The sequence below is a fragment of the Cebidichthys violaceus genome, unplaced genomic scaffold, assembly GCF_023349555.1.
Source record: "Cebidichthys violaceus isolate CVI_PGR_0920_01 unplaced genomic scaffold, fCebVio1.0.p SCAF_6, whole genome shotgun sequence".
NCBI lineage: Eukaryota > Metazoa > Chordata > Actinopteri > Perciformes > Stichaeidae > Cebidichthys > Cebidichthys violaceus.
The window spans coordinates 4755563-4782012 of record NW_027176816.1 but is presented as its reverse complement, the minus strand read 5'-3'; the positions used below and the strand labels follow the sequence as shown (position 1 = coordinate 4782012).

At 42.5% G+C, this 26450-nt stretch overlaps 3 protein-coding genes and 2 non-coding genes across 6 annotated transcripts in view; all 5 read left to right on the top strand.

Moving 5' to 3' along the window:
• The first annotated feature begins 15 nt into the window (after positions 1 to 15).
• uba1 (ubiquitin-like modifier activating enzyme 1) lies at positions 16 to 15115 on the top strand. Of its 2 annotated transcripts, none has more exons than XM_068732720.1 (26): positions 16 to 223; positions 3396 to 3512; positions 3597 to 3655; positions 3780 to 3948; positions 5289 to 5423; positions 5517 to 5623; positions 5718 to 5808; positions 5944 to 6076; positions 6168 to 6265; positions 6491 to 6637; positions 6844 to 7020; positions 7940 to 8047; positions 8135 to 8215; positions 9321 to 9473; positions 10077 to 10242; positions 10362 to 10558; positions 11058 to 11122; positions 11535 to 11730; positions 11946 to 12020; positions 12114 to 12303; positions 12484 to 12569; positions 12649 to 12741; positions 13945 to 14136; positions 14525 to 14626; positions 14721 to 14821; positions 14901 to 15115. In XM_068732720.1, the coding sequence occupies exons 2-26, from the start codon at positions 3396 to 3398 to the stop codon at positions 15034 to 15036; spliced, it is 3174 nt and encodes a 1057-aa protein (XP_068588821.1). In that variant the 5' UTR covers positions 16 to 223; the 3' UTR covers positions 15037 to 15115. The 2 variants fall into 2 exon arrangements, with proteins under 2 accessions (XP_068588821.1, XP_068588820.1); XM_068732719.1 differs by lacking the exon at positions 16 to 223 and adding an exon at positions 1668 to 1896 and having other exon boundaries at positions 14901 to 15114.
• On the top strand, positions 13645 to 13746 carry LOC137889855 (small nucleolar RNA U6-53/MBII-28). The gene has a single exon (XR_011105250.1). It is a non-coding gene; the product is annotated as a small nucleolar RNA U6-53/MBII-28 (small nucleolar RNA).
• On the top strand, positions 14293 to 14413 carry LOC137889854 (small nucleolar RNA U6-53/MBII-28). The gene has a single exon (XR_011105249.1). It is a non-coding gene; the product is annotated as a small nucleolar RNA U6-53/MBII-28 (small nucleolar RNA).
• Positions 15116 to 16552: 1437 nt separating the features above from the next.
• arhgef3l (Rho guanine nucleotide exchange factor (GEF) 3, like) lies at positions 16553 to 22463 on the top strand. The gene is made up of 13 exons (XM_068733941.1): positions 16553 to 16752; positions 17106 to 17154; positions 17270 to 17314; positions 17887 to 17943; positions 18081 to 18188; positions 18274 to 18432; positions 18783 to 18845; positions 18967 to 19063; positions 19503 to 19579; positions 19781 to 20038; positions 20793 to 20963; positions 21331 to 21523; positions 21949 to 22463. Exons 1-13 carry the CDS (start codon positions 16715 to 16717, stop codon positions 22194 to 22196), a joined length of 1563 nt encoding a protein of 520 aa, XP_068590042.1. The 5' UTR covers positions 16553 to 16714; the 3' UTR covers positions 22197 to 22463.
• Positions 22464 to 23389: 926 nt separating this feature from the next.
• The window catches only part of usp21 (ubiquitin specific peptidase 21), a 3616-nt gene continuing 555 nt past the window's right edge, over positions 23390 to 26450 (top strand). Inside the window, exons 1-9 of the mRNA XM_068733942.1 lie at positions 23390 to 23545; positions 23963 to 24019; positions 24141 to 24258; positions 24346 to 24460; positions 24713 to 24832; positions 24929 to 24993; positions 25093 to 25280; positions 26100 to 26178; positions 26260 to 26367. Of these exons, the coding sequence (XP_068590043.1) occupies positions 23390 to 23545; positions 23963 to 24019; positions 24141 to 24258; positions 24346 to 24460; positions 24713 to 24832; positions 24929 to 24993; positions 25093 to 25280; positions 26100 to 26178; positions 26260 to 26367 (1006 nt within the window). The remainder of the gene's footprint in view (positions 23546 to 23962; positions 24020 to 24140; positions 24259 to 24345; positions 24461 to 24712; positions 24833 to 24928; positions 24994 to 25092; positions 25281 to 26099; positions 26179 to 26259; positions 26368 to 26450) is intronic.

Here is a 26450-nt window from a genome sequence, read left to right as displayed (position 1 = left end):
TTTGCTTTGCTTTCAACTGAAATAGAGTGAGGGGAAACGGTTCTGGAACAGCCGGTCAGGCAACCGTCCAGCGGAAAAACTCACACAGAGCCCGCCACCCTGACACACTTTTCAGTTTGCAATCAGCAGCAGTGTTGAATTGTCACATTGTTTTTTTTAGGTTTCTTGCTTAAATACAAGCCGATTTTAATACTACAGATCAGGCCGAGTAATATCGGATGTGGTAAGTTCTGCACACTTGTATAAGCTCTCGTCTTGGTAGTGTTAGCCTCAGCTAGTTGGCTAACATTAGCTAGTTGGCTAACATAGCGGCACAAGTAGGAAAAAGTCGTTGGGTGGCTAGATAGCTCGAAAGCTAGCTGCACACAAGCTAACAACTACGCAGTCGTTTGATCTGCGTTATTGGTAGTCGTTAACGTTAGGTTCTGTCGGCTAGCTGAACCTTTTCAGCTGTGCGCCTCGGCTAACCGAAGCTAAGAAGCCACTGGCACGTAACCGTTACCTCTAAATTGGAATTTGCACATTTCACGTGTACGAGAGTGCTGTGTTAAGTAATGCTCTGTGATGAATACCGTTAACGGTAACGGTGGCTGGGAAGCTAGTTGGCTACAAACATTAACTTGGATGGACGCAATGGTGAAAGGAAGACACCAGCTAACTTGGATCACGCAACGTTTGGTTGAACCTACTGACCGCATTTCATCCCGATAGATGTGTTTTGGTGAACGTTTCAGTAGGACGACTATCGATGATAACGTTACTACAGTAACGTAATATTGGCTAGTATCTCATATTGGCTTGCCAAGTTGAGAAGTCTGTTAACGTGTCATTAATAATATCAATACGTGTCGGCTCCGATAGAATAATGGTAATTAGTGTTTGTTTTTCATTTCGCAGCAAAGCGATGAGAATGGGGATCCCCTCGACATGTGTACCCGAGTATATGCGGCCCACTCTTTCCCTGGGCCTTTGTCATTTGCCAGGCACCCCCTCCCCCAATACTCCTCCTTTGCAAGGAATGCTCACCCCTAACCTCAGTGTGACTGAGGGCCTAGACGCTCAGCATCACTCTAGCTAGCAAGTAGCCTAGTGTTGTACCTGCCCGTTATCATTGGGGCACCATCACACTTATTAACTGGTGATGTGTTTTTGCTGGACCCAGGTAAAGTAAAATGTCTTAAAAACACAATACACTAATTGGTGTTGCAGGGATAATACGTCCAACTTGGTTAAACCCTAAGACGTTAGTCTAGGGATGATGCATTGTGTCACGTCTGTAAGTTGCTTTTTTTGTTGCAGTCTGGTTCTACAACGATATTTCATTCAGCACTGATAAGATAGATCTTTACGTTGAAAATGTGTTTTGGATCTTTGCGCTCGTGCACTTGCGTCAGACATGCTCTGTGCGTTTTTTTAGAATTCTAACAATATTAATAGCACGATGTTTCTTACACGGTAATTATTGTGGTCCTGCAGTTCATTGTACAGTAATATACATGGCATGCATCTTCTGGTTGCGAGGGCGGGTGTAAAGCGCGTTGGGCTTATGTTTAGCAGCCAATGAGCGGAGCTTCTGGCCGAGCAGCGTGCTCACATCACCCTTTCCTGCTGAATATTTCAGCCCATGCGTCACAGCCTCTCCGCCCCTTTCTCCTCATCTGCCATTTTGGTTTTGTTCCCGTCTGCAGTCGCAAAGCCAGCAACGCAATTACATAGAAGAGACTCTCAGCACAACGACATAGTGACTCGACATTATAGCGCAGACCAGCCTAATACCGCATCGCGTTTCTTTTCTTTGTGCCAATCGTCGAATTCATATTCATCGATACTACTGACATCTAGATACTGCGGGAGAGGAGCGGGTTCGCATCGGGTAGGAACCGAGAAGGATTATTGGTAAGAAAAGAGAAATCAGTGGAGCACGAGTGTAATGGCTAACGTTAGTCTTTCATTCGATTTTTTATTTTTTTTTTAACATTGAATGATAGTTTGATGGTGTATTTTGTTTAGGCATTGAAACATTAAACCATTTAAAAAAGGAGCTTTGCTAGCTAGCTGTCAAAATAACCCCGTTGCTGTCTTTTGCGAGCAGGTTGAACATAGCTAACGATAGGTTTGCTAGCTTGTAAAGTTGTGTTCCGCACTGGGGGAGAAGCAGGCCTAGGCCGAGCTGGTAACGTTCATGGGCAGACTAGCAGGGTGGTGTTTTTTTGCTTCTTAAGTTATTAATGTCCCGACTCTGTCCACTTAGCCGATCACTTAACATTAACTGATTAGTGGCACGCAACCTTAACGTACTTAATCAGTTTCCACTTGGTGTCGTTCACTAATATTTGACGTAACCTTACCCTTAACGTTAAAAGATGGAAATGGTTCGTAACGACAATGTAATATTTTATATTTTGTGTAAATGACTAGAACAACCGCACTAACGTCAACGCTTTGCTGTATCATTGCCTGTATCTTCATTTTCGTTTTTGACAAACGGCGAACAGTTTCCGTTCCAGTAAAATGTGACTTTATATTTTTCTAACCGGTTGCAACGTTATTGTTTTAAGGCTTATTCCATCTCCCTCTATTTGTTGTAGGAAGGCGTTATAAACGGTTAAGTTTGACTTTTTGGGACGAAAGTTGAGCTGCATTGGATGCGAAAATTGTAGGTGATCGTGTTCAGTGGGAATGTGTACGAGACACTGCGGCCTGTTTCACTTCCCGTAGTGACTGGATTTGTCCGGATTATTTCGTTAATCACAATGTTACGTTACCGTTATAATATTTATAAAAGATCATATTTGCTAACGTCCCGTTATATCTGCCAACCGAGGATAGTTCCAACGGCGTTCTACGGTCCTTGTGTCCACACCTGCAGGCCACCATGAGGTGTTGCTCACTTTACCGCAGTGAAGTTTTAATGATTCAGCTGTTTTAGTTTGAAACGATGTTTGCGGCCCTTAAATACCGGTACAATGAACAATGGCAATGAACAGCCAAGCCCATCTCTGAGCATGAAACGTGATAATGCTGCTATTCATCGCTCTACCCATGCTCTGTTCGTTTTCTAGCAGATTTGTGTTTGGCCTGCAGCCAGCCCAGCTGCTCCCTGGACTAGAAATCCTCTCTTCAACATTAAGGGGATTGGGTAGCATTTAGCGAGGATACTCTTAATAATGGAAACGTGGCATTAAGTCATGTTTTTCACTTATTTGCAAATTAGTTTGATCTTTTGAAAACGTCCATGATACAAACACCCCTGTCTGCTTTAATTTAATCACTGTCATTGGGGCGGCCATATTATCTGTTGGCCATGAATTAGTATAAACTTGTAAAGGGTGAAAGAGATGGGGCAGCTTGTTGTGCCTGATGGGCCAGTCTTAACAGGGTGTGTTGATGCACAGATGTCCAGCTCGCCGCTGTCCAAGAAGCGTCGCTTGTCAGGAACAGAGACGAAGACGGGATCCCACTGCTCCTCCTCTAACTCTGTCAGAACTGATCTGTCCCACACACCTGCCAACGTAAGCACTAAAGCATACACTGTACAACTTTGGTAATAACCTGTTCCATAAACTAATTGCAACCCCTCTTTGTGGTTTCCCTAGGGCATGGCTAAGAATGGCAATGATGCTGAGATCGATGAAGGCCTGTACTCCAGACAACTGTAAGTCTCATGTCTGGAAATTTTGTCCTGATGAAGGAAAACTAACACATTCTGATTATTTATTTTTGCGCTGAATGTTAAACAATGTATAGTTGTTCTAATGGTACATTCTCTCTTTCTGTAGCTATGTGTTGGGCCATGATGCTATGAAGCGAATGCAGAACTCCAATGTCCTTATCTCTGGTATGAGAGGTCTTGGAGTGGAGATTGCAAAGAACGTCATCCTGGGAGGAGTTAAAAGTGTCACTGTGCACGACCAAGGAGTGGCAGAATGGAGAGACCTCTCCTCTCAGGTGTGTGGAGGCATGCACACATATTCCAATTGTTTCCATTGTACAATGTTTCTCTTTTTCTTTCATTCAGTCAGGCAGACAATGGTTCACTCAGCCATTTCCTCTTTATTGTAGATGCATCTGGTGTGCTATTGTGTTTGAGCCTGATTCCAGAGTGCAGGGTGACTCTATCTGTTATGAGTCAGTTGTTGTGTAGTATTGTTGCAGTCCAAAGAGACTACTGCAGCCACCCCCACCCTTGCTAACCATGGGCTGACCCAGATTTATCAGTGGGTGGCCTCTCTCTCTCTGGGTCATAATCATAGAAGAGCTAAAGCCTGTTTTAGGGCATCATTACAGCGGACAGATTGTTTAGGTCTGACAGCCTGTGACCCTGAATTCTGATGTGTCTATTTTGGACCAGACGGATACATGTGTGAATAGACTGCTCAGGTGTTCAATCAAGAGGCTCAGCAGAGATCTCTGTGACCTTACAGAAGTGTATGCTCACAGGTGTAAGCTGCACCTGTGATCACCCAGTCTTAGTCTAACCATGTGCTCTTAAATATTTTTATTTCAGCCACTTGCATTTGCTTTAGTTTCCTTTCTTATTTAAGCTGAATTGAGTAATCTATGTACATTTCTATTTATGTCGCTTATTTGACGTGACATCCATATTTTATAGGAAAGCTGCCTTTTAATCCTTGACACATCTGAATGTGAGGCCATGTCGACACATTTTGAAAACCCTTCTCTTCCCCTCAGATTTGGCTTTTCCTGCACACAAAGTCCATGTTTTTTGTTTTTTTACATGTGGGGGGAAACATTTTGTAGCTGGATCACATTTTCCTAAATATTTATATATTCCTGCACAGACATGTTTGTCTGTTCAGCAGAATTGTGACAAAGCCAACTGTCACTGTAGACTCTCCCCGACTGCTCATTTTGAACCTCAGTAGAGCCAATTGCGTACTGATTGTGTATTTGACTATATTAAAACAATAAATAAATCATTGTGTAGATTAAGACGTGACAAACTCTGAGACCAAGTGGAGTGACTAAATTGTTTGTCCCTTACCTGACTAAATGATATCTGTGATTTTTCCAAATTTGTCAGCCAACTGAAAGGCGAAGAGCAGATAGAAAAGATTTAGCATATTTTTTTTGTGTTTTGGTATTTCGGTGTGAATCGAGCACCCTTCCAAAATTACTTGAAAACATCAGTATGGCTGAAGTTTCACCATGTGTGTCTGTCTTTGTGTGAACATGATGGTTATTTTCCTTTATTACCATATCTGGCACATAAGCTTGATTGACTTGGTATCGGTTATTCTCTGACACTTGATATATTTTGTGGTCAGTTTTACCTTCGGGAGGAGGACCTCGGGAAGAACAGAGCCGAGGTGAGTCAGCACCGTCTGGCTGAGCTCAACAACTACGTTCCTGTGACCGCCTACACCGAAACTCTCACTGAAGACTTCATGACCAAGTTCCAGGTATAATTTAGGTAGAAACTGGTGCCCCACTCAGTTCAGCAGTCGGAAAGGAAAGACAAGTTGGTGTTTAAAATGTCTCTTGTTGTGACCTAGGTGGTAGTGCTGACTAACTCTACTCTGGAAGAGCAGCTCCAAGTGGGAGAAATCTGCCACAACAAAGGAGTCAAGCTGATTATTGCAGACACGCGTGGTCTGTTTGGGTAAGAGTCTGACCCCTCTTGTTGTTTTACCTTTCACATGGAATGTATACCCGTCTGTCAGTGTCTAATGTCCGTGTTCACTTGTGTTTTGTAGCCAGCTATTCTGTGACTTTGGTGAGGAGATGGTAGTGTTTGACCCCAATGGAGAACAGCCATTGACTGCCATGATTTCCATGATAACCAAGGTTAGTCCTTACGTCTGACCAAGAAACATTCTTCTTTTTCTTCTTCTTCCAACCACTTGCTGCTGTTAGAAATGAGGACAAGCTTTCAAGACAGATTTTATTTTTAACCCAAACATTCCCTTTTGGTTTCTCCAGGACAATCAAGGGGTTGTGACATGTCTTGATGAGGCTCGTCATGGCTTTGAGAGCGGAGACTATGTCACCTTCACAGAGGTTCAGGGTATGACAGAGCTCAATGGCTGCCAGCCAGTGGAAATTAAAGTTCTGGGTAAGACCTTTTTTCTATTTAAGAAAAAGACACGTTTTGGCTAGTGTGTTTTATAACCGTTTCAAATTGACATGATTTCTTCTCTGTCTAGGTCCCTACACCTTCAGCATCTGTGAAACAACTGGTTTTACAGATTATATCAGAGGAGGAATTGTCTCCCAGGTCAAGATGCCCAAGAAGATCTCTTTTGTAAGTGGCTGCCATTTCCACACGTTATGTCACGTTGCCATGTCAAATTTTAAGAAGGTAACATTATAGACCTTTGAAGCGTGACATGGTCCGTTCACCCCCCCTCCCCCTCCCCATTATTGCCACTGGTCAGCAAAACTGCATCTAATCTCATCACAATACTGGTGACACCAGTGGAATATTTGAATGAGTCCAACCTCACTCTTGTTTGTCTTTCACGTGCAGAAATCCATCTCTTCCTCCATGGCTGAGCCAGAATTCTTGCTGACAGACTTTGCCAAGTTCGAGCGTCCAGGACAGCTGCATGTGGGCTTCCAGGCTATTCATGCCTTCCAGAAGAAACACAACCACCTTCCTGCACCTTGGAACCAGGTACATCTTAATCATTTTATTATGCTACTTGATCAATGTTTTGATAATAGCTTTTGATAGCTAGAGTAATGGTCAAACTCAATAGAGAAACTAAAGTCATTGTAAGATTACTTATGAATTATTGTGCAGAACATTTACACTCAATCAGTATTTAATAGTGAGTTTTCTTAAGTATTTTGTAACATGCTGAGCTGTGTGTATTCCAGGCCGACGGTGAAGAGCTGTTGGCGTTGGCCAAAGAGGTGAACTCTGCCCAGACGGGGTCAGCTAAAGTGGAGCAGTTGGATGATGCTCTTATCAAAAAGCTGTCGTTTGTTGCTGCTGGTGACCTCGCCCCTATCAATGCCTTCATTGGCGGTCTGGCAGCACAGGAAGTGTTGAAGGTCAGTGTGCAAATTGAGGTAGTTGCAGTCCTACAGTATCTGCTGTAGTTGTGTTTTTATTTTCAAATCATGTTTTCAGTCCTTTTTTGGTATACTGCCATGTAAGGTAAGTAAATGGGTTATCAGTGTTGTTGTTTTTGATTAGACATGTTTGGACATGTATTGCACTAACTTGTTTAAAACGAATCAATCTTAAGACCAGGATGTACACACACTGAAAAGCACACATTCTCAATTCTATAGTTGTATAATATAGGCTTTAAAGTACAATTATATGTAATTCATAATTTGTTTTGATATTTATTTTCACTTTATATATTTTGCAAATGCTCTACCCTCTTTACACTTTCATTGGGAGTTTAATTTTCTGCATGTGCTCGGCCCTGCAGTCTCATCCCCTCTTAATGGGTTTGGCATGATCTGTGCTAATTAGGATGAACAGGTCTTCAATTTACCCCCAAACCCACCCACCACCAAAGTAATGTAGTTTGAAGTGATGTTTTTACAACATAAATAGATATTAGAGAGGGAATTATGATCAGTTTACAATACCTCTAAGCAGCGTGTAATACATAATTAAAACTACTAATGAACAGATTTGTTTTAATCCGTAAAAATACAATCTTTTATTTCCTTATTGGAAACTCGTAGAGTTATACTTCTTCTTTATTGCTTACCTGATCTGTGACTCCGATCCGTGATTCCATCCGAACCGTGAATTTTATGATCCGTTGCACCTCTAGTCATTGGAATGTAGGCGTAAAAGGAAATAGCCTCTTTCCTTAAAAATGCATCACTTAGCACGACACCCATTAACCAGTAACTGTCGTAAGCTAAATGAACCAAAACTGATTATTTATTTATTTTTTTGTCATAAATGCTTCTTTTGAGTTTTTTAATGTGCTAATTGTTCTTTTAGGCATGCACTGGAAAATTTATGCCAATAATGCAGTGGCTGTACTTTGATGCCCTGGAGTGCCTGGCTGAAGAAGAAGGAGTCGAGCTCACAGAGGAAGAGTGCGCCCCAGTAGGTGTTCACGTCACATCACACACCTTTACTGAAGACAGAGGCACACAATGGTGTTGAACCCATTTTTCTGTCTTTTTCTCCCAGAGGAACTGTCGATACGATGGGCAGGTTGCTGTGTTTGGCACCAAACTGCAGGAATTGCTGGCCAAACAGCGCTACTTCCTGGTGAGTCAGCCAATGGGAAAACTTTCCAACACAACTCCTCTGTTGTCCTGTTGCTAAGGGAGCTTTAAAATTATAAGTTTGGTGATAATCTAATATCTCGCGCATCTAAATCTGCAGCACTCGCTGGACCACAGTGACTTTAACCTCTCGGTAACCGCCCTCGACAGCACAGACTCGTGTCATTCAACTCACTTGGATAAAATGTGTCATGATGAGGTCACGAGTGCTGTTTTTATCCTTTGTGTGGGCGGTGCACACCCATGTCTGCACTGAGCAGTGTAGCGCTGTATTTGCAAGTGTGGACGCACCTCAAAGTAGTATTTTCAAGTAGTAGTGTAAGGATCCCCACATGACTCACATTTCGGCACACATTTGAACCGCAGTTTAATTGCACAATTTAACGGTAACCATCACACTGTGAAATAAAGTTTTACTGGTGATCGTTAACTACCAATGTTCAGTGAAATATGCAATCAGGACATCAGCAGTCATGCTTTTCTAGTAAACAACCAATCCGGGTTAAAACTGACAGGACAGCTAGCACCGCTAATGGCCAACGTAGGTAGGTTCTGTCCAGTAATATTATGATGCGTTCCGGCTCTGGTCAGTGAAAATGAGGCGATGGAAAATTATAATGTTATGTGATCTCGTAAAATGTAGTTTTGGGTAAAAACTTGAAAAAAATCCGTTGTTTGAAGTGGATCTTTTCACAAAAACATGAATGGATATTAGAGAGGGAATTATGACCTGTTTACACAAGCTCTAAGCAGCAAGACAAATATGATCTTTTATTTCCTTATATCCTAATAACATTTAGAATTTTTGAGGGTTTACACTAACTTCAGAGTCGTTGAAATGATTTTGACATAAACTTTTGTAATGGCAAGCCTTATTGTTTAAGGACGCACTTCTCTGACTTTGCCACATTTTAATATTTTTATTTTTTTTTGACCTGCTGTTCCGCAAGCATGCTTTGTCTTTATAGATTAAGACTTGTATTTCTCTACTGAGCAATTTTAAATGGATGTTCTTTGATAAATGGTGTCTTCCAATGCCGCATACAGTGTTACTAGCTTTACTCACTGAGAGGGTTTCTTCATTCCAGGTTGGAGCTGGGGCCATCGGCTGCGAGCTGTTGAAAAACTTTGCCATGATTGGACTGGCCAGCGGGGAGGGCGAGGTCATTGTGACCGACATGGACACCATAGAGAAGTCCAACCTCAACAGACAGTTCCTCTTCAGACCCTCCGACGTTACGGTCAGTGTCGTCTTTGCTCGACCCTGTCTGATGGTAGAAACGGAGCATACAGCTCGCATTAGTTGGCCATTTATCGATTTGAATTTCATATTTCCGAGCAGTGCTGGATATGGATTTCCTGTTCATTGTAACTGCTCTCGAGTTCACTTGCTTCAACTGCTGTTGATGGATGATGTCATGATACAACATTAAATACAGGAAACGGAAAGCCTGCGGTCACAATGGCTCATTGTCGTTGTATTAGCTTCTTGGTTATTTCACGGGGTGCTAAATTAAATGCAGTGACCTTTCACATTGCTCCGTTTATTCAAGGATGACATTATGTTACAAGGAAATTGTGATTTGAGGAACACACAACCGCTAGACACATGCCGTAGGCCAGTTATTGTTTTAATGTTCTTTTTGATGGTGCCTTTACAAAGGACTTTGTAACTCATGCACAGAAATTACAGTTAAGAGTATTTTTGCGTGGGCCACAAATCAGTAAAACAAGTGTGACCACTGTACTGGTGTTACGCTGGTCAGTGGTGATACTGATGTTTGTATGTCATCAGAAAGTGTAATTGTTCACTATTTCTATAATTTGTATGTATGTGGTAACAGAAAATGAAGAGTGACACAGCAGCTGCTGCAGTGAAGCAGATGAACCCCTCCATCAGGATCACAGGTCATCAGAACAGGGTGGGCCCCGACACAGAGAGGGTCTATGACGACGACTTCTTTGAAAGCCTTGATGGCGTGACTAATGCACTGGACAACGTCGACGCCCGTAAGAGACACCGAAGTTTAAATTAACTACTGATTGTTTATTTAATAGAAAATCTAATTTATGATCTTGACTCTTGAAACCATACATCCCTCTCTTTATTGTCTGTGCCCGTTGTGCAGGTATGTACATGGATCGGAGGTGTGTGTACTACCGTAAGCCCTTACTGGAGTCCGGTACTCTGGGTACCAAAGGCAACGTCCAGGTTGTGATCCCCTTCCTCACAGAGTCGTACAGCTCCAGCCAAGACCCACCTGAGAAGTCCATCCCCATCTGTACCCTCAAGAACTTCCCGAATGCCATTGAACACACACTGCAGGTCCGTAGGTGTACAGAAAATATGTGGAGCATAAAGTAATGTATAGATTTATTAAATATTTCATGCCGTAACAGCTTTTGGTAAGAATCTATTTAAAGCTTTTGTCAATCGAGTCTTGTGTATTTAGCGAGAGATATTGCAGCCGTTTCTGGTTAAACAAAAAATACTTTACTCTTAAACAAAAAGGTCTGTCTGTTGGGACCCTTCACCTTATTCACTGTTCAAGTAAAAAAGCAAAAGCAGCATGTTTTAACGTCTGTCGCTAGCGTGGCGTAGAAGTGATGCTACGCTATGATTGGCCAGTCTGCGTTTGAGGGGCAGAGACCGAGCAAACTGTCATTAGTGACCCAATTAAATAAATGAAATGGAGCAATTCATTTTATTGCCCAGCCCTAGATAATGTCAACTCAATCTGAAAGAAACCATTTTTAGTTAAACACGTACTGTACTTCTGAGTTAGTGAATGGAGTGTGACTGGTCTTTCCTGTCTTTTGTTCAGTGGGCCCGCGATGAGTTTGAGGGACTATTCAAACAGCCACCAGAGAACGCCATGCAGTACTTGTCGTGAGTTGCCTTCCTTGTCATACCAAAGTGATTATGTGATATCATTGTAGTTACTTATATGACATGCTTTTTTTTCATCATGAAAGTTGTTCAGATTGGCAAAATTGCTTCTCTTTGCATTAATAGTTGAAGCTGGTGATGAGGTCATGCTTTAGTTGAATTTCATGGTGATCTCTTCAGTACTTGTAAAAGCTTGCCTCATGTCTGTTCTCAATCTGTTAGAGGGCTAATATAGGTCTGCCTAAGGTTAGATATTAATGTTGCCTTTGTAGTACTACAGACTATATTTAAACCTCGATTAAAAAGCTAAATCCTATGCTTAAAATCATTCTTAAACTGACCCTGCTGGGTGAACGACAAACAAAAAGTGTTTGTAACCAGCTTATGATGTTTATGATCACTACCCTTCCAGAGATCCTAAATTCATGGAGCGTACTCTGAAGCTCCCCGGAGCTCAGCCTGTGGAGGTGCTGGAGGCTGTTTACAAGAGTCTTGTCACAGACTGCCCCCACAGCTGGGCTGACTGTGTAGCCTGGGCACGCAACCACTGGCAGTGCCAATACAGCAACAACATCCGCCAGCTACTGCACAACTTCCCCCCCGATCAGGTACCTATGAGCTCACTGCATGATGGAAATCAGATGACTTGGGATGCTTGCCTCTGTTTTTGGCAATCTAGTAAAGTCATACAATTTCATCAATGACATTCTTATAAGTAATGAGTGTTTCTATGGAGCAATCATTATGAAATATTCATTCCCAACCCCAGCTTTATTCTAAGGTTTTGCATTTTAATGATGAATTTATTATGTGTGTTTTTAAGCTAACCAGCTCTGGTGCCCCCTTCTGGTCTGGCCCAAAAAGATGTCCTCACGCTTTAGATTTCAGCACTAGCAATGTAAGTATGGGTCAATTATGTTTCTAGACCGTTATCTGCTCGGAGCTCGTCTATCCAGTCACAAAATCCTAACGGAAGTGCTCTCTCTTGTAGGAGCTGCACATGGACTATGTTGTAGCAGGAGCAAACCTGTTTGCCCAGACATACGGCCTGAAAGGCAGCACTGACCGCGCAGGTGTGGTGAAGATCTTGCAGGAGGTGAAAGTGCCCCCCTTCACCCCTCGTTCAGGGGTTAAAATCCACGTCTCTGACCAGGAGCTGCAGAATAGCAATTCCTCTGTTGGTAAGATGCGCAAATCTGTGTACAACGAAGCATTTCTAGTCATAAATATTCTGCTGAAACATTTTTTTTATGTCACTGATTTTTTTTTTTTTTTTAGTTGGTAATGGCTTACAAATTGAAGTCTGGGTTCACTACAGATGCTGTGAGACACATGTACTGAACTGATCTCTTTTTATATAGATGACTGCAGACTGGAGGAGCTGAAGGTCCAGATACCTTCCCCTGAGTCTTCCAACTTCAAACTGTGCGCCATTGACTTTGAGAAGGTACAGTCTTCTTCCTATTTCTACATTTTTCTGTATTCACCTCAACCTGTGCTAATTGTAGTCCTGTTTTTGCTAACAGGATGATGACACCAACTTCCACATGGACTTCATTGTAGCATCATCCAACCTGAGAGCAGAGAACTACGACATTCCCCCCACAGACAGACACAAGGTGGGTGCACACATCTTTATGACGTTAACATTTTACTGATGTTGTTTTTAAAAACATTTTTATGTAGATAAGTGGGATCATGTAGTTGTTGTTTTTTTTAAACGATATGTCCACAGAACTTTTAGAAAGGTGCTGAATAAAAGTATTGCTTTTCCTTAAAAAGATTATGATTGTGAATTAGTAATTGAAAAACTAGACTGGTCCAAAATGTTTTGTCTCTGCGGGATATAGTTGCGGTTTGTAATGAGGCTTGTGGGCCAATAGTAAAATGACTTGGTATCATGTGGTGCCTCTGTGCTCTCGGTGATGGTGTGAAAAACCGGATAGTTTTACGGTCAACGTCTTCACTCCGGTACCAATCCCAAGAGCTCAGAGTTAACGGGAGGCTGTATCTGTCATTCCAGGCCTCACTGACACTGGTCTCTCTATCAGACTATACAATTCGTGGATGTAGCCATATCTCAAGATTACCATAGATTAGGTGTCATGAATCTTGAAACAAATCTATAGTTACATGGTGCAAATGACTTATTACTCTTATCATGAAAGATACAACACTCGACATGTCTGTATGAAATATACAGGTTGTGTAACAAACTTGTCAAGTAATGAGCCGTCCTTCTCTGTTGATCTCATTTATTAAATAATTCAGCAGAACATGGGGTGACATTTTTACTAGTTCCCGAATCACCGACAATCCTGTCAAACCCCAGATACACAACATATCTGTACTATAAGTAAAGATACTCGTATGTACCGTTGTGAAGTGAATGCAATAGATCGGGGAGGGAAAGTGCGACATCTAGTGGCTGAATGTCATCGACAGCCCCTCTATCGTTCCCTTGTTGAGGCGACCCTCAGCTGCTCATCTAATGACTAAATATTGTTATTAGATGTTTTGAGCTCCGATGATGATCCAGCTATGCTAATACCGATACACTAGGCAGGTGAAGTTTGTCTGCCTGGGTGTAAGTGAGTGTAACTCAGCTTCTCATGCTGATGTTATCAGTGTGTGCCGAGGAGAAATATAAATGTTATGGAGCAGGACTGTTATCAGTAGTAACCGCCGCATGAATGCGATGCAGCGTGACGATTGGCTCGCCAGTGAGTTTGGAATTTAGCACCCTTTTTATAACTCCTTATACAATAATTAACTTTGTTGTCTTTCTTTATTATGCTTGTTCTCATCACTGTCCAATACAGAGCAAGCTGATTGCTGGCAAGATCATTCCTGCCATCGCCACCACCACATCCGCCGTGGTGGGTCTGGTGTGCCTGGAGCTCATCAAGATTGTCCAAGGACACAAGAAGCTGGAATCCTTCAAGAATGGCTTCATGAACCTGGCCCTGCCTTTCTTTGCCTTCTCTGAGCCCATCGCTGCTCCCACACATAAGGTGGGCAGCTGCATGCGTGTCACTGTCTGAGCTGCTTAGATGTCAATATGATGATGTATCATGTGTGTTCCCACTGTAGGAAAAATATTTCCCCTTTAATACTAAAGATGTTCAGCTCTGAAACGCTACCTAAATATTGTTATTGGATGTTTTGAGCTCCGATGATGATCCAGCCATGCTAATACCGATACACCAGGCAGGTGAAGTTTGTCTGCCTGGGTGTAAGTGAGTGTAACTCAGCTTCTCATGCTGATGTTATCAGTGTGTGCTGAGGAGAAATATAAGTGACTTATACCCGCTCTTAATGTGTTTTTAGCAGCAATAACTGGGTGCTGTTTGTGAGGTGACTGACATCATTGGCATCAATCTATACTTTTTGTTTTTGCAGTACTATGAAATTGATTGGACGTTGTGGGATCGCTTCGAGGTCACCGGGTTGCAGCCCAATGGGGAGGAGATGACACTCCGACAGTTCCTGGACTACTTTAAAGTACGTTCTCATCAACTCCTCTACACTTTACCACCACGTTGTTTCTGGCGCACAATTAACCAAACCCTATTATTGTTTTTCTGCTCTTTCTCAGAATGAGCATAAGTTGGAGATCACCATGCTTTCTCAGGGAGTGTCCATGCTCTATTCCTTCTTCATGCCTGCTGCCAAACTCAAAGAGAGACTGGACTTGCCGTGAGTACATTTTCTAGATCAACAATCAAATTTTAGTGTTTCATTCATTGTCCTAAGTGTGTTCTTCCGTGTCCTGCAGGATGACAGAGATTGTCACCAAGGTGTCCAAAAAGAAGCTGGGCAAGCATGTGAAGGCCTTGGTGTTTGAGCTGTGCTGTAACGACCTGACAGACGAAGACGTGGAAGTGCCCTATGTCAGATACACCATCCGCTGAGCTCCCCGCTGAACCTGCCCACAGGAGGGTGGGACTTGCAGGAGGGAGACTGGGGGGGGTGGGCATTCTAAGTGAGGAGTTGAGGTGGGGATCGGGGGTGGGTGGGTTTATCCAGGTCGGCTCTGTTGGATCAATCAGTTTTGTTTTTTTAGGCCTGTGGTTTGATTAAGCCTGTGCCTGAGTGTACATAGCCCCAGTAAACGGATTTAAGGATACTTGTATGTGTGTGTGTGTGTTAGGGAACCAGTTGTTGCTTGGCTGTGGGAACAGGGGTGTCATTGGAGGATGGGAGCATGTATACAGGACCTCTTGATGTTCATCAGAAGCAGAAACTCTCTGCTCAGTTTAATTCTAAGCCTTAGTGTTCTCTTGGTACTCCTAAACCCAGCTAGTGTCCCTCTGAAACCTCCTCAAAGTCTTTACTAGCCTTCAGCTCTAAAGGAGGGATCTTTTAATCCAGCCAACTGTCTGTACTCTACTTGCTCTCTTCCCTCCCCCAACCCCTGTCTAGTAGACCTGGTCCCACATTACTGTTTTTGTTTTTCAATGATGCACCTCCCTTAAATAAAAGAAGTTCAGCTATGAATCCCAAAAATAGTAACCTGTATTGAGATTTAATTTTGCCCCTGGCCATATCGCTGCCCCTAATTATACCCGAGACCCTAAATTTGAAACTGTACAAGCACCTGAAGACCCGGCCCACCTGAGTCAACAGCCTCTCCTGACTGGAAAATAGCCCGAGTATCTCACGTCGGCAGAATAGGAACCCTCGTCGGTTTGAGGCGCCCCTACACCCACCTCATCTAGCACTCTGGCTTTGGAGGGGCTCTTGCACATGACATCAGTTTTCTCATTATTCTCTTTATATTTCATGTATTTTGTTTATTATTATTATTATTTTTTGGTGGGGGGGGGGGGGGCTGACAAAGTTTTGGCACACACCTTGTAGATCATAAATGGTCTTCTTTCTACTTTGTTAACTCCAGATGACGTAAAAGTGTAAGAGCAAGGCAATGAGATGAATCTTGAAATGGGAGCACTTAGTGTGATAGTGAATAAACATGTAAAAACACAGCTGAATTTGTGGTTATTTTACTTTTTTATATGGTACTTTTGGTCAACATGCATTAACGTCACTTGTGATGTTTTTCCTGTCAGACTCGCTTCAGGCTCTTTCACAAGAAGTTTCATTATCAAACGTATCCGGGAAGTACAGCCTGAATCTCAAACGCCTACTCGTGAACTTGCAATAAAAAAAGAAGCCTCATCAGATTGTAAGAAATGATTTTCCAAATGTATCTATAGTTGATTATACTGATTCAAAAGACAACTTCATGAATAGTTTACTGTTCATTTATTTTCACTTGTCTTGTCAGAGAATATTAGTTTAGGCTCCTCTGGGTTGCAAAGTGGTGTTAAAATTCGATCTGTTTGAACAAGTCACTTTTTGAGCCCTATGTGAGAGGAGCGGATACATGAATATGTGCAACTCTAAAGGATGTGGTCAGGTGTGAGATGAGGAAGAAAGTGAGGAGGAAGGAGGGCGCTGAACTGACGAGCTCCCTGCAAACAACTCGCTGTATGTTTCTGAAACGGAAGACCGGCGTAAATGTGGATTACAGCCTCAGATTGAGACCGTGTAATGTTTCTGTGAAGATGCATTGAAGACAAAGGGAAGATGGAAGTAGAAGAGACTGGTAAAACAAGGACTTCCTGGTATGATACCTTTACATTCACCGTTCTCCGTTTCTAGTGCCACAAACTGTATATTAATACTGTGATCAGACGGGCAGAGATTACATACATTCAACAGGATCATGTGAGTAGTACTTAAAGGTATATCTGGTGTCATGGTAGCAAAGCTTGACACTTTATTACCGTTTAGTACTCAAAGACTTAACCTTTCTATCAATAATGTATTTTTGGTATAATTTTAGGAAACATCTGCCTAATTAGACAAGTAGGAACATGCTACTAAGGTCCATCCAGCTACTTTGGGTGTTTGTGATTTATAACTAGTAATATAACATAACTGTTCATGGCTGCTTGCTTTTTCTTTTTTCTTTTAGCACTGCAGTGTTAGGAGACACACACTCCATCCCCTGTGACCATGCGGGGGTATGTCGCTTCATTGACCTTAGTTCTTTTACCTCCTTTCTCTCATTGTGTGGAGGGCTCTTGTATAAAAAAAGAAAAAAGAAACTCAATCTCATTTATATTTGTCCTTTTTTAGAAGAAGAGAAAACAAGACCCTGAACCTGTGGTGAGAATCATAGAGGTGAGTGATATCTGACATGCACCATCTTGTGTTCCACTGCCTCTTCACGTCTATCTGTTTTCTCTCTGTAACTAGCGGAAGTTAGTCGACCTTACCTTTGTGACCACAATGCTGAGTGCAGCGTTAACAAGAGATGTGAACGTTATGTTCAGCTGTACAACCACAGAAGCTCCCTGATTGCACAAATCTCTAAATGTTTCTATGACGTCTCATTTAATTTTCTACTTTTTGAGCTTACCTGCTTTGTATTCATCTTTATCATGTGTATCATAAACACAAAAACAGATACATTTTTACTGCAGGTATTTTGAATACACCTCACTTTGACTCTGTGCTGAATATACAGCTGATGTGGTTAGTGTAGCAAAAAAAAACAGGCAGACATCTTGTATTTTTACTACAGCAGCAAAGTTTAAACCTCCTTCCTCTTTGAAAGAGTCACACAGGAAATGAGAGATCTGCACCATGCAACATCTCACCCCTCTTGACATCGCTCTTTCCTGAACTCTCTTGTGTCTTCTTAAAGCTCACCTAATGCTTGTTCTGTTGTGTGACCTGTTTTGTTTTATCAGGATGAAGAGGAAGATGATGAGGGTGAGATGATATCCGACCACATGAGGGATTCGGAGGTGAGTTGTTCCTCTTTTGCAGGTGCCAGATGTGTTTTCAGTTGTTTTAAGTCTTTCAATGTACAGCCAGTAATAGTTTGATGAATGACCCACCCTGATAAGCTTGGGAACCATTTTGTTCAAAAATTTCATTTTAGGAGCCCAGTAACAAAAGGGTCAAACCTGTGGTAAAGTCCAATAGCCTAACAGGTGTCATAACCCCGGTGAAGACCCCTGCTCTGAAACGCATTGGACAGTCTATTTCGGTAACAATGCACAAACACACTCGCATACCTGCTGTTATACAAAATGAATAGCCAGTGACTTTCAACTGCTCTGCTCTTCACACAGCGGTCTATTAGTTTTCGCACGGAGGCTCGGCCTTTGCCCCCGGCTCCCCTGCGCTCTCGCACAAAGGCCTCGTCGTATCCACGCCGCCGCAACAGCCAGTGCTGGAGTGACACTGTGGAGAGTCATGACCTCACTGCGAAGGAGATCAAACGACAAGAGGTGCGAGGGGCCGCCTGCTGAAGTGTAGTTCAGCTGCAGAAACTTAACTTTCAGACTTTTGTAATATAATGCAATAGTTTTGGGGGGTTAGTGGGTCAAGCTTTGGGTCTGTGGTTGCAGTGTGGGTGGGGTGACTAATGCCTTCTCATTATGTCTGAGAAGCAGCTCTACACTACACGGGCATCATAAAAGAGGATGTGAGCTGGCACTCGAGCCTCAACTTCCTTTATTGAACAATCAGCTGTGAGAGTGCATGCTGTCCTTCTGCGTTTTACACATCGTGTGCAGGCGTGTGTTTGCATGTGTGCACCGCCTGTGCTTGCATCCACATGTTGGTGTTCGTTCCACAGGTGATCTACGAGCTGACTCAGGGTGAGAGACAACTCATTGAAGACCTCAGTCTGGTCAAGAAGGTACTCATCCACTAAAATAAAAATACTGCTGATTTAAGTTTCTCACACTTTCATACGCCTCTTTTGGTACTGCTTTTATTCTTTCCTCACCTTTTGCCTCCTGGTCTCTGTGTGCTACCAGGTCTACTATGAGCCCATGCTGAAGTTGGACATCATGACAGAGAGTGAGCTCGGACAGATCTTTGGTACACTGGACTCTCTCATTCCTCTCCATCAAGGTAAATGGCCTCTCTGCTTTGCACCTGTCATAATCATGTATAAGGAAAGTAGGGCTGAGTGAAAAACAAATATCATTGGATGACCTTCAATGTTTCACACACTGTCCAAACTAATGAGTTCAAGTAAATTCAAATTGAATACCGTCATAACAAAGGTTTTGCTCTACATATATGATGGGTTTTCTTTGATAAAAAGTCGACCACTTTTACAATGAACATTAATTCTAACAACAGATTTTGCATACGTTTGACATATGGTGATATACAGTACATGTTGTGAAGCTCTATAAGCAGATGAGTGAGTGAGTTTGCTGGTGATGCTTTTTTTTTTTCTAAATAAAGAAGGTTGAATCAGTTAAATGTGATGTTCTTTTGTCGCTGAAGGCAAAAATCAATAAGAATTCAACAGTTTAGGTGTTCTATCTTTATTTCATACCAGATCTTCTGAGTCGTCTTGAGCGGCTGAAGGGATCAGAGAAGACAATCGGACAGGTTGGGCCTACTCTGATGAACTGGGTGAGTATTGCCATGGAAGCCAAGGTTCGAGAGAGAAGAGGAGAAAGGAGCACAAACCACATTCACTCTCTATAGTTCCTGTATTTACTCTATTAAGTTCCTCTCTCAACCAGAGTCATAGAGTTCAGTCTGTGTGCATCTCTGCTTTTAACTGACTTCACATTTTTCATATCATTGCTCCTCCCGTCCTTCTCGCTGCAGTTCCCTTGCCTGGAGGCCTATGTTACGTACTGCTGTAACCAGGTGGGGGCTAAAGCCCTGCTTGACTTGAAAAAGCATGAGAAAAGAGTGGAGCACTTCCTGCGTCTGTGTCAGGAGTCCTCGTTCAGCAGGAAACTAGACCTGTGGAACTTCCTGGATCTCCCTCGAAGCCGTTTGGTCAAATACCCCCTGCTGTTGAAAGAGATACAGAAGTGCACACCTCCAGAGCACCCGGATGAGGACTCACTGCCTGATGCTGTGAGTTGGTGTCCTACACATTCACATTCATGTTATTCGAAAAGGTTCTGAATGAGCTCCACATTGGCAGTATATACAAGATGTGTGCCGCTTTAGATTGACCCGAGTGACCTTTTAAATTTGCTCATATAATGTTTCAAATTCATTGTGTACAATACACAGTAAAACCTCTACTTGTTTATTGCTACTCATTTAACTATTTTAACAATCGTATAGGTGGTCAGATTATTTTCTTAGTTGTATGAAAATCAACAGTTGTCTGGCCAGCTTCCAAATAATGAAAGCTTATGACTGTTCGAACACCCATGAATACCAGAGAAATGTTGGACATTTTGTCTTTATAGGTTTTATAGGTTTATTCCCCTGCAAGTGTTTAAAGTCCAGACACTTATTTCCTATTCAATCTAAAAAAAAAACTTTGCACATTGGTGCCTCCAAATGGCAGCAAGAGAAAAGTTTATGAAACATGAACTTCAGTAGCCAGTGATCCTGTGGCTGGTATGTATTATACCAATAAAGACTTGAGGAATAATAAATTAAAGTTATGTTCAGGTGGCATCATTTTATATGAAACAGCATACTATCCTAGTAAACGTACTACATATTTTTATTTGTTTTGCTTAAATATATAATGTGAGTTGTATCCTATTCAGAACCCAAGTTGTCAGTTCTGAGGAGGTGGCACACTTTCTTCATCACCAAAATCCCACATAAGATACAGTCATTTTGTGTAAGACGACTTTGTTCTGTTCAGTTGGAGCTGGTCCAGAGCATCGTGGCGGAGGTGAACAAGAAGACAGGCGAGGCGGAGTGTCAGTTCTACAGGCGGGGCCTTGCATATCTCGAAGAGAGTCAGAGACTACAAGAGATCCAGCTGTCCCGCTTCCTGTACTGCCACGGAGAGCTCAAGAACAACAAAGGCCAGGTAGCGGCTCTCTGTTGTTAGGTTTAACCACTCTAAAGATCCGTAGATTGACCTTTGGTTGTTGATTTGTTTGTATCCTAACTAAAAAAGGTCAAAGACAGGATGGATCCATACTTACAGACCTTTGCTCCTCTCTGCCCTCTCCTCTGATTTTGATTTTAGACTTTTTTAAATGAGCCCTGTATTACCCTCTCCTTTGAAAGGGCACTTTGTATCATCTTCTTGTATTGTAACCCTGCCAAAGATTGTACCGTAATATCTAAATAACAGATTATTTTTTACTTAAACATTCTTAATGCCTGTGTGTGTTTGTATCTCTCTCTCTTTCTCTCTCTCTCTCTCTCTCTCCCCCTCCCCCCTCTGTCAGCGGCTGCATGTATTCCTGTTTGAGCTGGCCTTGGTGCTGACTAGGCCGGGGGAGGACAGAGAGGGAGGTCAGGTGTTCCATGTGTACAGACAGCCTCTTCCCAATGCCTTGATAAATCTGGAGGAGATCCCAGATGGGGAGGCTGGTGGAGGGGGCACCTTCAGGGGAGCCTTCACTGGAGGAAATGATAAAGGTAACATACACATAAGACAAATATAATGTATTTTCATTTATGGATCATTCTAGTGATATTGATAGCATCAAATGGTCTAAATTTGGAAGCTTTAACCAGCAAATAGTTGGTATCTTTGATGAATGACTTAAACAATTACCCAATTTGCAAAATTGTTGACAATCAATATTCTGTCCATCGAATGATCAATTGTTTCAGCACCACAGTAATGTATGCATACTTCATCTATGCATGCTTTATTTCAGGTTTATTTATACCTTTTTTTTCATGCAGGTGAAGGGAGGGTTAAAGGAGGTTAGATTTAGGCTACAACTAAGTCCTCAGATTGATGAGAGAAAGCAATACCCCTCCACCCCTTTAGTTGAAGTGAAACCTACTACTTTGCTTACTCAATTTCCTTCCTCCTCTTTGTCATTCCATCCCAGTGAAAAACTGTTTCCGTGTGAGCAGCAGAGGGCGCTCCAAAGCTCACCCTTACAGCCTGCAGGCCAACGACTCCTTCAGCAAGCAGCAGTGGATCACCTGTCTGCGCCAAGCGATTGTCCGGTCGCGAGATAGGACCACTCAGGCCAGCCAGTCGCCGCTCTCCCTTCACCCTGATCCCGCCCTGTATCACATAGCTCAGCTCAGCCTCAGCTCGGACACAGAAATGGCAGATCATACCTGTCGCTGACTGTGTCAGACTGATGATCAGGAGGGGAAGTGAACTGCACATTGACATCGGAGAGAATAAAATATAGACTGTGAAAGATGATTGTGCCTTTGACACAGAAATTCCTACATGGGTTTTGTCTGTTCCTGCATTTGCTAATGGATTCTGTGCTTGTGGTGATGTTTGATGTACAGCTTGAGAACAGTATTACTGAATGTAAATTTACAGTTGAAAATGTTTTCATTGTTTTTTTGTTGTTGTTTTTTTAAAATAAACTGACATATACAAGTTCTTTAGGTACTCATTGCAAATACACAAAAGTCTAAGTATAGCCAACAAGATCTACAAAGAAAAGATTAGTCATGATTATCCTCCCTCCCTCTTCCCCCTTTCTCTCTCCCTCTCTCCCCCTCTGACACTGGTGATAGGGCAGGGGAGAGAGGTAGACTTTCAGTTCTAGCCTACAGTCACGCAGTGAAACAGTAGACGTCCCCTTATGCATTTTTAACAGCTCAGCAGGGGATGGGAACAGTTTGGTTGGGACAGTTTGTTCACAGATAGAGTGACCCAAGTGATCAGGTGAGTCCAAACCGCTCTGTTTATTTGCTAATGTTGGGATATTTATCAGGAATTACTTGCAAACTAACTTTGTTTGCAAGATTTAACTCTTCACCCGTGGAAAAACAGCAGTGAGAGTGTAGATTTGGCTTAATAACAACTCAAAACGGTTGCGAGATTCTTCATACATGTTATAAGTTATTTACTTGACTCTTTAATCAGTGAATACTTTAGGTGAGGTCTCCAGTAATAGTCTCTTGTTTTTATAAAGATGTTCCCTGAAGTTGATATGTTTACAATCTAGATTCATTGAGCTCTCTGACAGACCTTGACTATCCGAGCTGTCCCGCGTGCTGTATTTACGAGAGGAAATTGTCAACTCGATCTATTTAATATAGGGATTTACCTTAAGGGGAGGCTCATTCATAAATCAATACCTTTTTTCCCCTCAGCTGTGAATGACATTCCTCACTCTTTCTCTCTTATGAACTCCCATCACGTTCTGCTGACTTTTGACACTGCACGTGGAAAAAGCCGAGGTGGTGCAACCTTCCCAGTTTGAGGCGCAAACTGCCTGGCTTTCATTTCTTTGGGAAGCCCTTCTAACTGTCCCAGTGTAAGTGTAAGACACTGCTGAGGTGAACCAGTACTATAGGATGCCAGGAGCCAGTGGCGTCAACGTTGAGGGCTCTTGTGAGGCCCTGTGTCGGACCCTGGTCTCCCAGAATGGCCTCCAGAGAGAGACGGCCGACATCTCCCAGTCTGTTCTCTACACCTCACTGATGGGCTTGCTGCTGGTCGCCGACGACGAGGTGTGCAAAACGTGTATAATCCTTCAATTTATGGTCAAACCTCAGTCTGGTGGTCTGAAAAGTTTGTTCTTAAATGTGGAATTTATGGGACACTCATGAGACAAACCTAAACACAGACCGAGAGATTGTGTAAAGTAATTAATGAAGAGTACACACCAGCACACACGTGTTTAAGCACCTGTCAGCACTCCTTGGTCTCTAATAGGATGAATGCTTCAGGCTGACCTCCTTTTAGCCCTCTCTTGTTATGCTAAGGGGATAAGAAGGCTAAATCTGTTCTCCCAATGCTGTACACACACATAGACAGTAACATGCCGTACAGACTTTGCCAGGGGTCAAGTTTTAGGTCACAAAAAGGCTGTATTCTTGCAGATGTAATTTGGGTCAATAGCTTCATGAGTTGTCTTTATTTTCCAGAAAGAACATCTCTCCATAGGAAGTGGAAGGGTTGGCCTTAGAAACATAGGAAACACAGTAAGTGTTAAGTGATCCAGAATGTGCTTTAAGCAAAGTCCTTTAATGAAATTCTTTTACTAGATTGTATTTTTCTTTCATAAACATGCACACTTTCTCCTTCACTTTGTCTCCGAAATAGTGTTTCCTGAACGCAGTAGTCCAATGTTTGTCTCACACACGTAGCCTACGGGACTACAGCCTCCTCATGTCCTATAGGGAGGAGAAGTTCTCCAAAGAGGAAGCTAAGCTCATGGAAGGTATGTTCCTCTCTCCTGCTGTTCCCTCCTCCTCCTCCTATTATGTTTTCATCTTTCTCACTGCTCCCCTCCCTCTTCCTGTGCCAGCTTTCTCTCAGGTGCTGTCAGGCCTTTGGGATGTAAATGACGGGGACACAGTTGTAAACCCACGGCAGTTTTACAGTATTTTTAAAGAAGCGGTGCCTTACTTCAGTGGATACAGGTGAGGATATAGATGGTGTTTCTCTTTCATTCAAGGTTAACTGCATCTTTCCATGAGACTTGAATGCAGTGCAATATAATATCCACTTCTGTATCAGCACAACTGTTTCAAGGACAAGAGAGGAACTATAACTATTTCAATCCATTTTCTACCTCGCCACGAGTATAGATTGGTTTTGAAGTTGAGACTCGTATAGAAATAGCTGCCTGTGACAGTGACACAAAGATGTCTTTGTCGCTGTGTCTAACCCAGCCAACAGGATGCACAGGAGTTCCTCAGGTTCCTATTGGACAAGCTGCACACAGAAATCAACCGCAGACCCTATGTTCGACGAACAGGGAAGGAGCCTGAACAGAAATTTGCCCGATTTAGGTGTGTGTTTTTATGTGGAAAAGATTCTGTGCTTGAAACGTTCATGTCCTACATGTGACCACATCTCTCTTTCCCTCGTCTCTTGTCCTTCCTCAGGATTTCGGAGGAGGCAGCTGCCATGTGGAAGAAGCACTTGGAGAGAGATGACAGCAGAATAGTCGGTGAGAAGAGCGATCCAGTCGTGGCGATCCATCAGGCTCATCTGCATTATAAATCCAATGAAGGCAATCCACTGATAATTCCTTCCACCATTCTCACAGACCTGTTCTCAGGCCAGCTGAGGAGCTCGCTGCATTGCTCAGTGTGCTCCCACTACTCCAACACGTTCGACGTGTTCTGTGATCTGTCGCTGCCCATCCCCAAGAGGAGCTCTGCTGGGGGGGTCACGCTGAGGGAGTGCCTGGACCTCTTCTCTCAGGAGGAGAAACTGGACAAGGAAAACTCACCAGTAAGTGTGCAACACCAATGGATTACAATACATAAACCTAGTGTCTCTAAATTTTGGGTCAAATGTCAATGAACGTGGACACTGTAAACTAGGAATGGTTTAGTTCAAAAACTGATTTTTATTGTCCACTTGTTACCTATGCACAATTTAAACATCAAGGTGAGAAAGGAATACACCAATAGAGCATCAATAAATGTGTGCGAAGGGAGGAAGGAAGCCAAAGAGCTTATACAGTGTCGATACAAAACAAGTAATCAACAATCAAATATAATTATAAATTATAAATCAGGCAATGCAAGACAAAGCAAATGAAAACAACAGGAGATGTCATCTGACTCTTGTATTGAAGTAAATGATTTTCTATGTGATTACAAACTGTTACAGGGAGAGGGGCCTCCATATTTTATGGTATATTGATGTTGAGAAGTACATCTGTAAGGTAGATGAAAATCCTGGTAGGATGTGAAAGAAGGTCTGAAATTATACATAAACACGTGTGTAAAAGTAATGATGTTATCAATTGATCCTACATTTAACTTCTTAAACAAATTGACTACCATTCTTAAATACGTCATCTGAATTTAAAGTGTCATTGAAATGGATGGGAAATAGGATGAGTTATTAGCACACCAAACAATATAATATATGGATCAATAAAGCTGTAATACAAAGTCAAATAACAAGGGTGGTGGATGACACTTTCCTCAATGTTCCAACCTTTTTCATGAAATATTTTGTCCTGGCAAGTTTCCTACAACAGACCATGTGTATTAATGTTTTTAAAATGTACATGTGTGTGTTTGTTTCTGTGTGTTTAAGATGTGTGAGAGGTGTAACAGGCATACAGAGTGCACCAAGCGGCTTTCCATCCAGAGGTTTCCCCAGGTTATTGTGATCCGTATCCTTGACAACAACTTAGAATATTAACCGTAGAGTAGTTCTTGTGGAGGAAGTTATGATGCTTCACAGTCTTGTTCAGATCTGAACCGCTTTACGACGTCACGGTGGTCTATCAGTAAAAGCACAGTGTACGTGTCCTTCCCACTCACTGACCTGGACCTTGGACGCTATGGGCCCGTCGACTGTGGTAAAAAAAAAAAAAAATTCACCATCCATGTACTTTCTCCTTTTACTTGCTCAAGTCGACCCTTGTGGGTTGTTAAATAATCA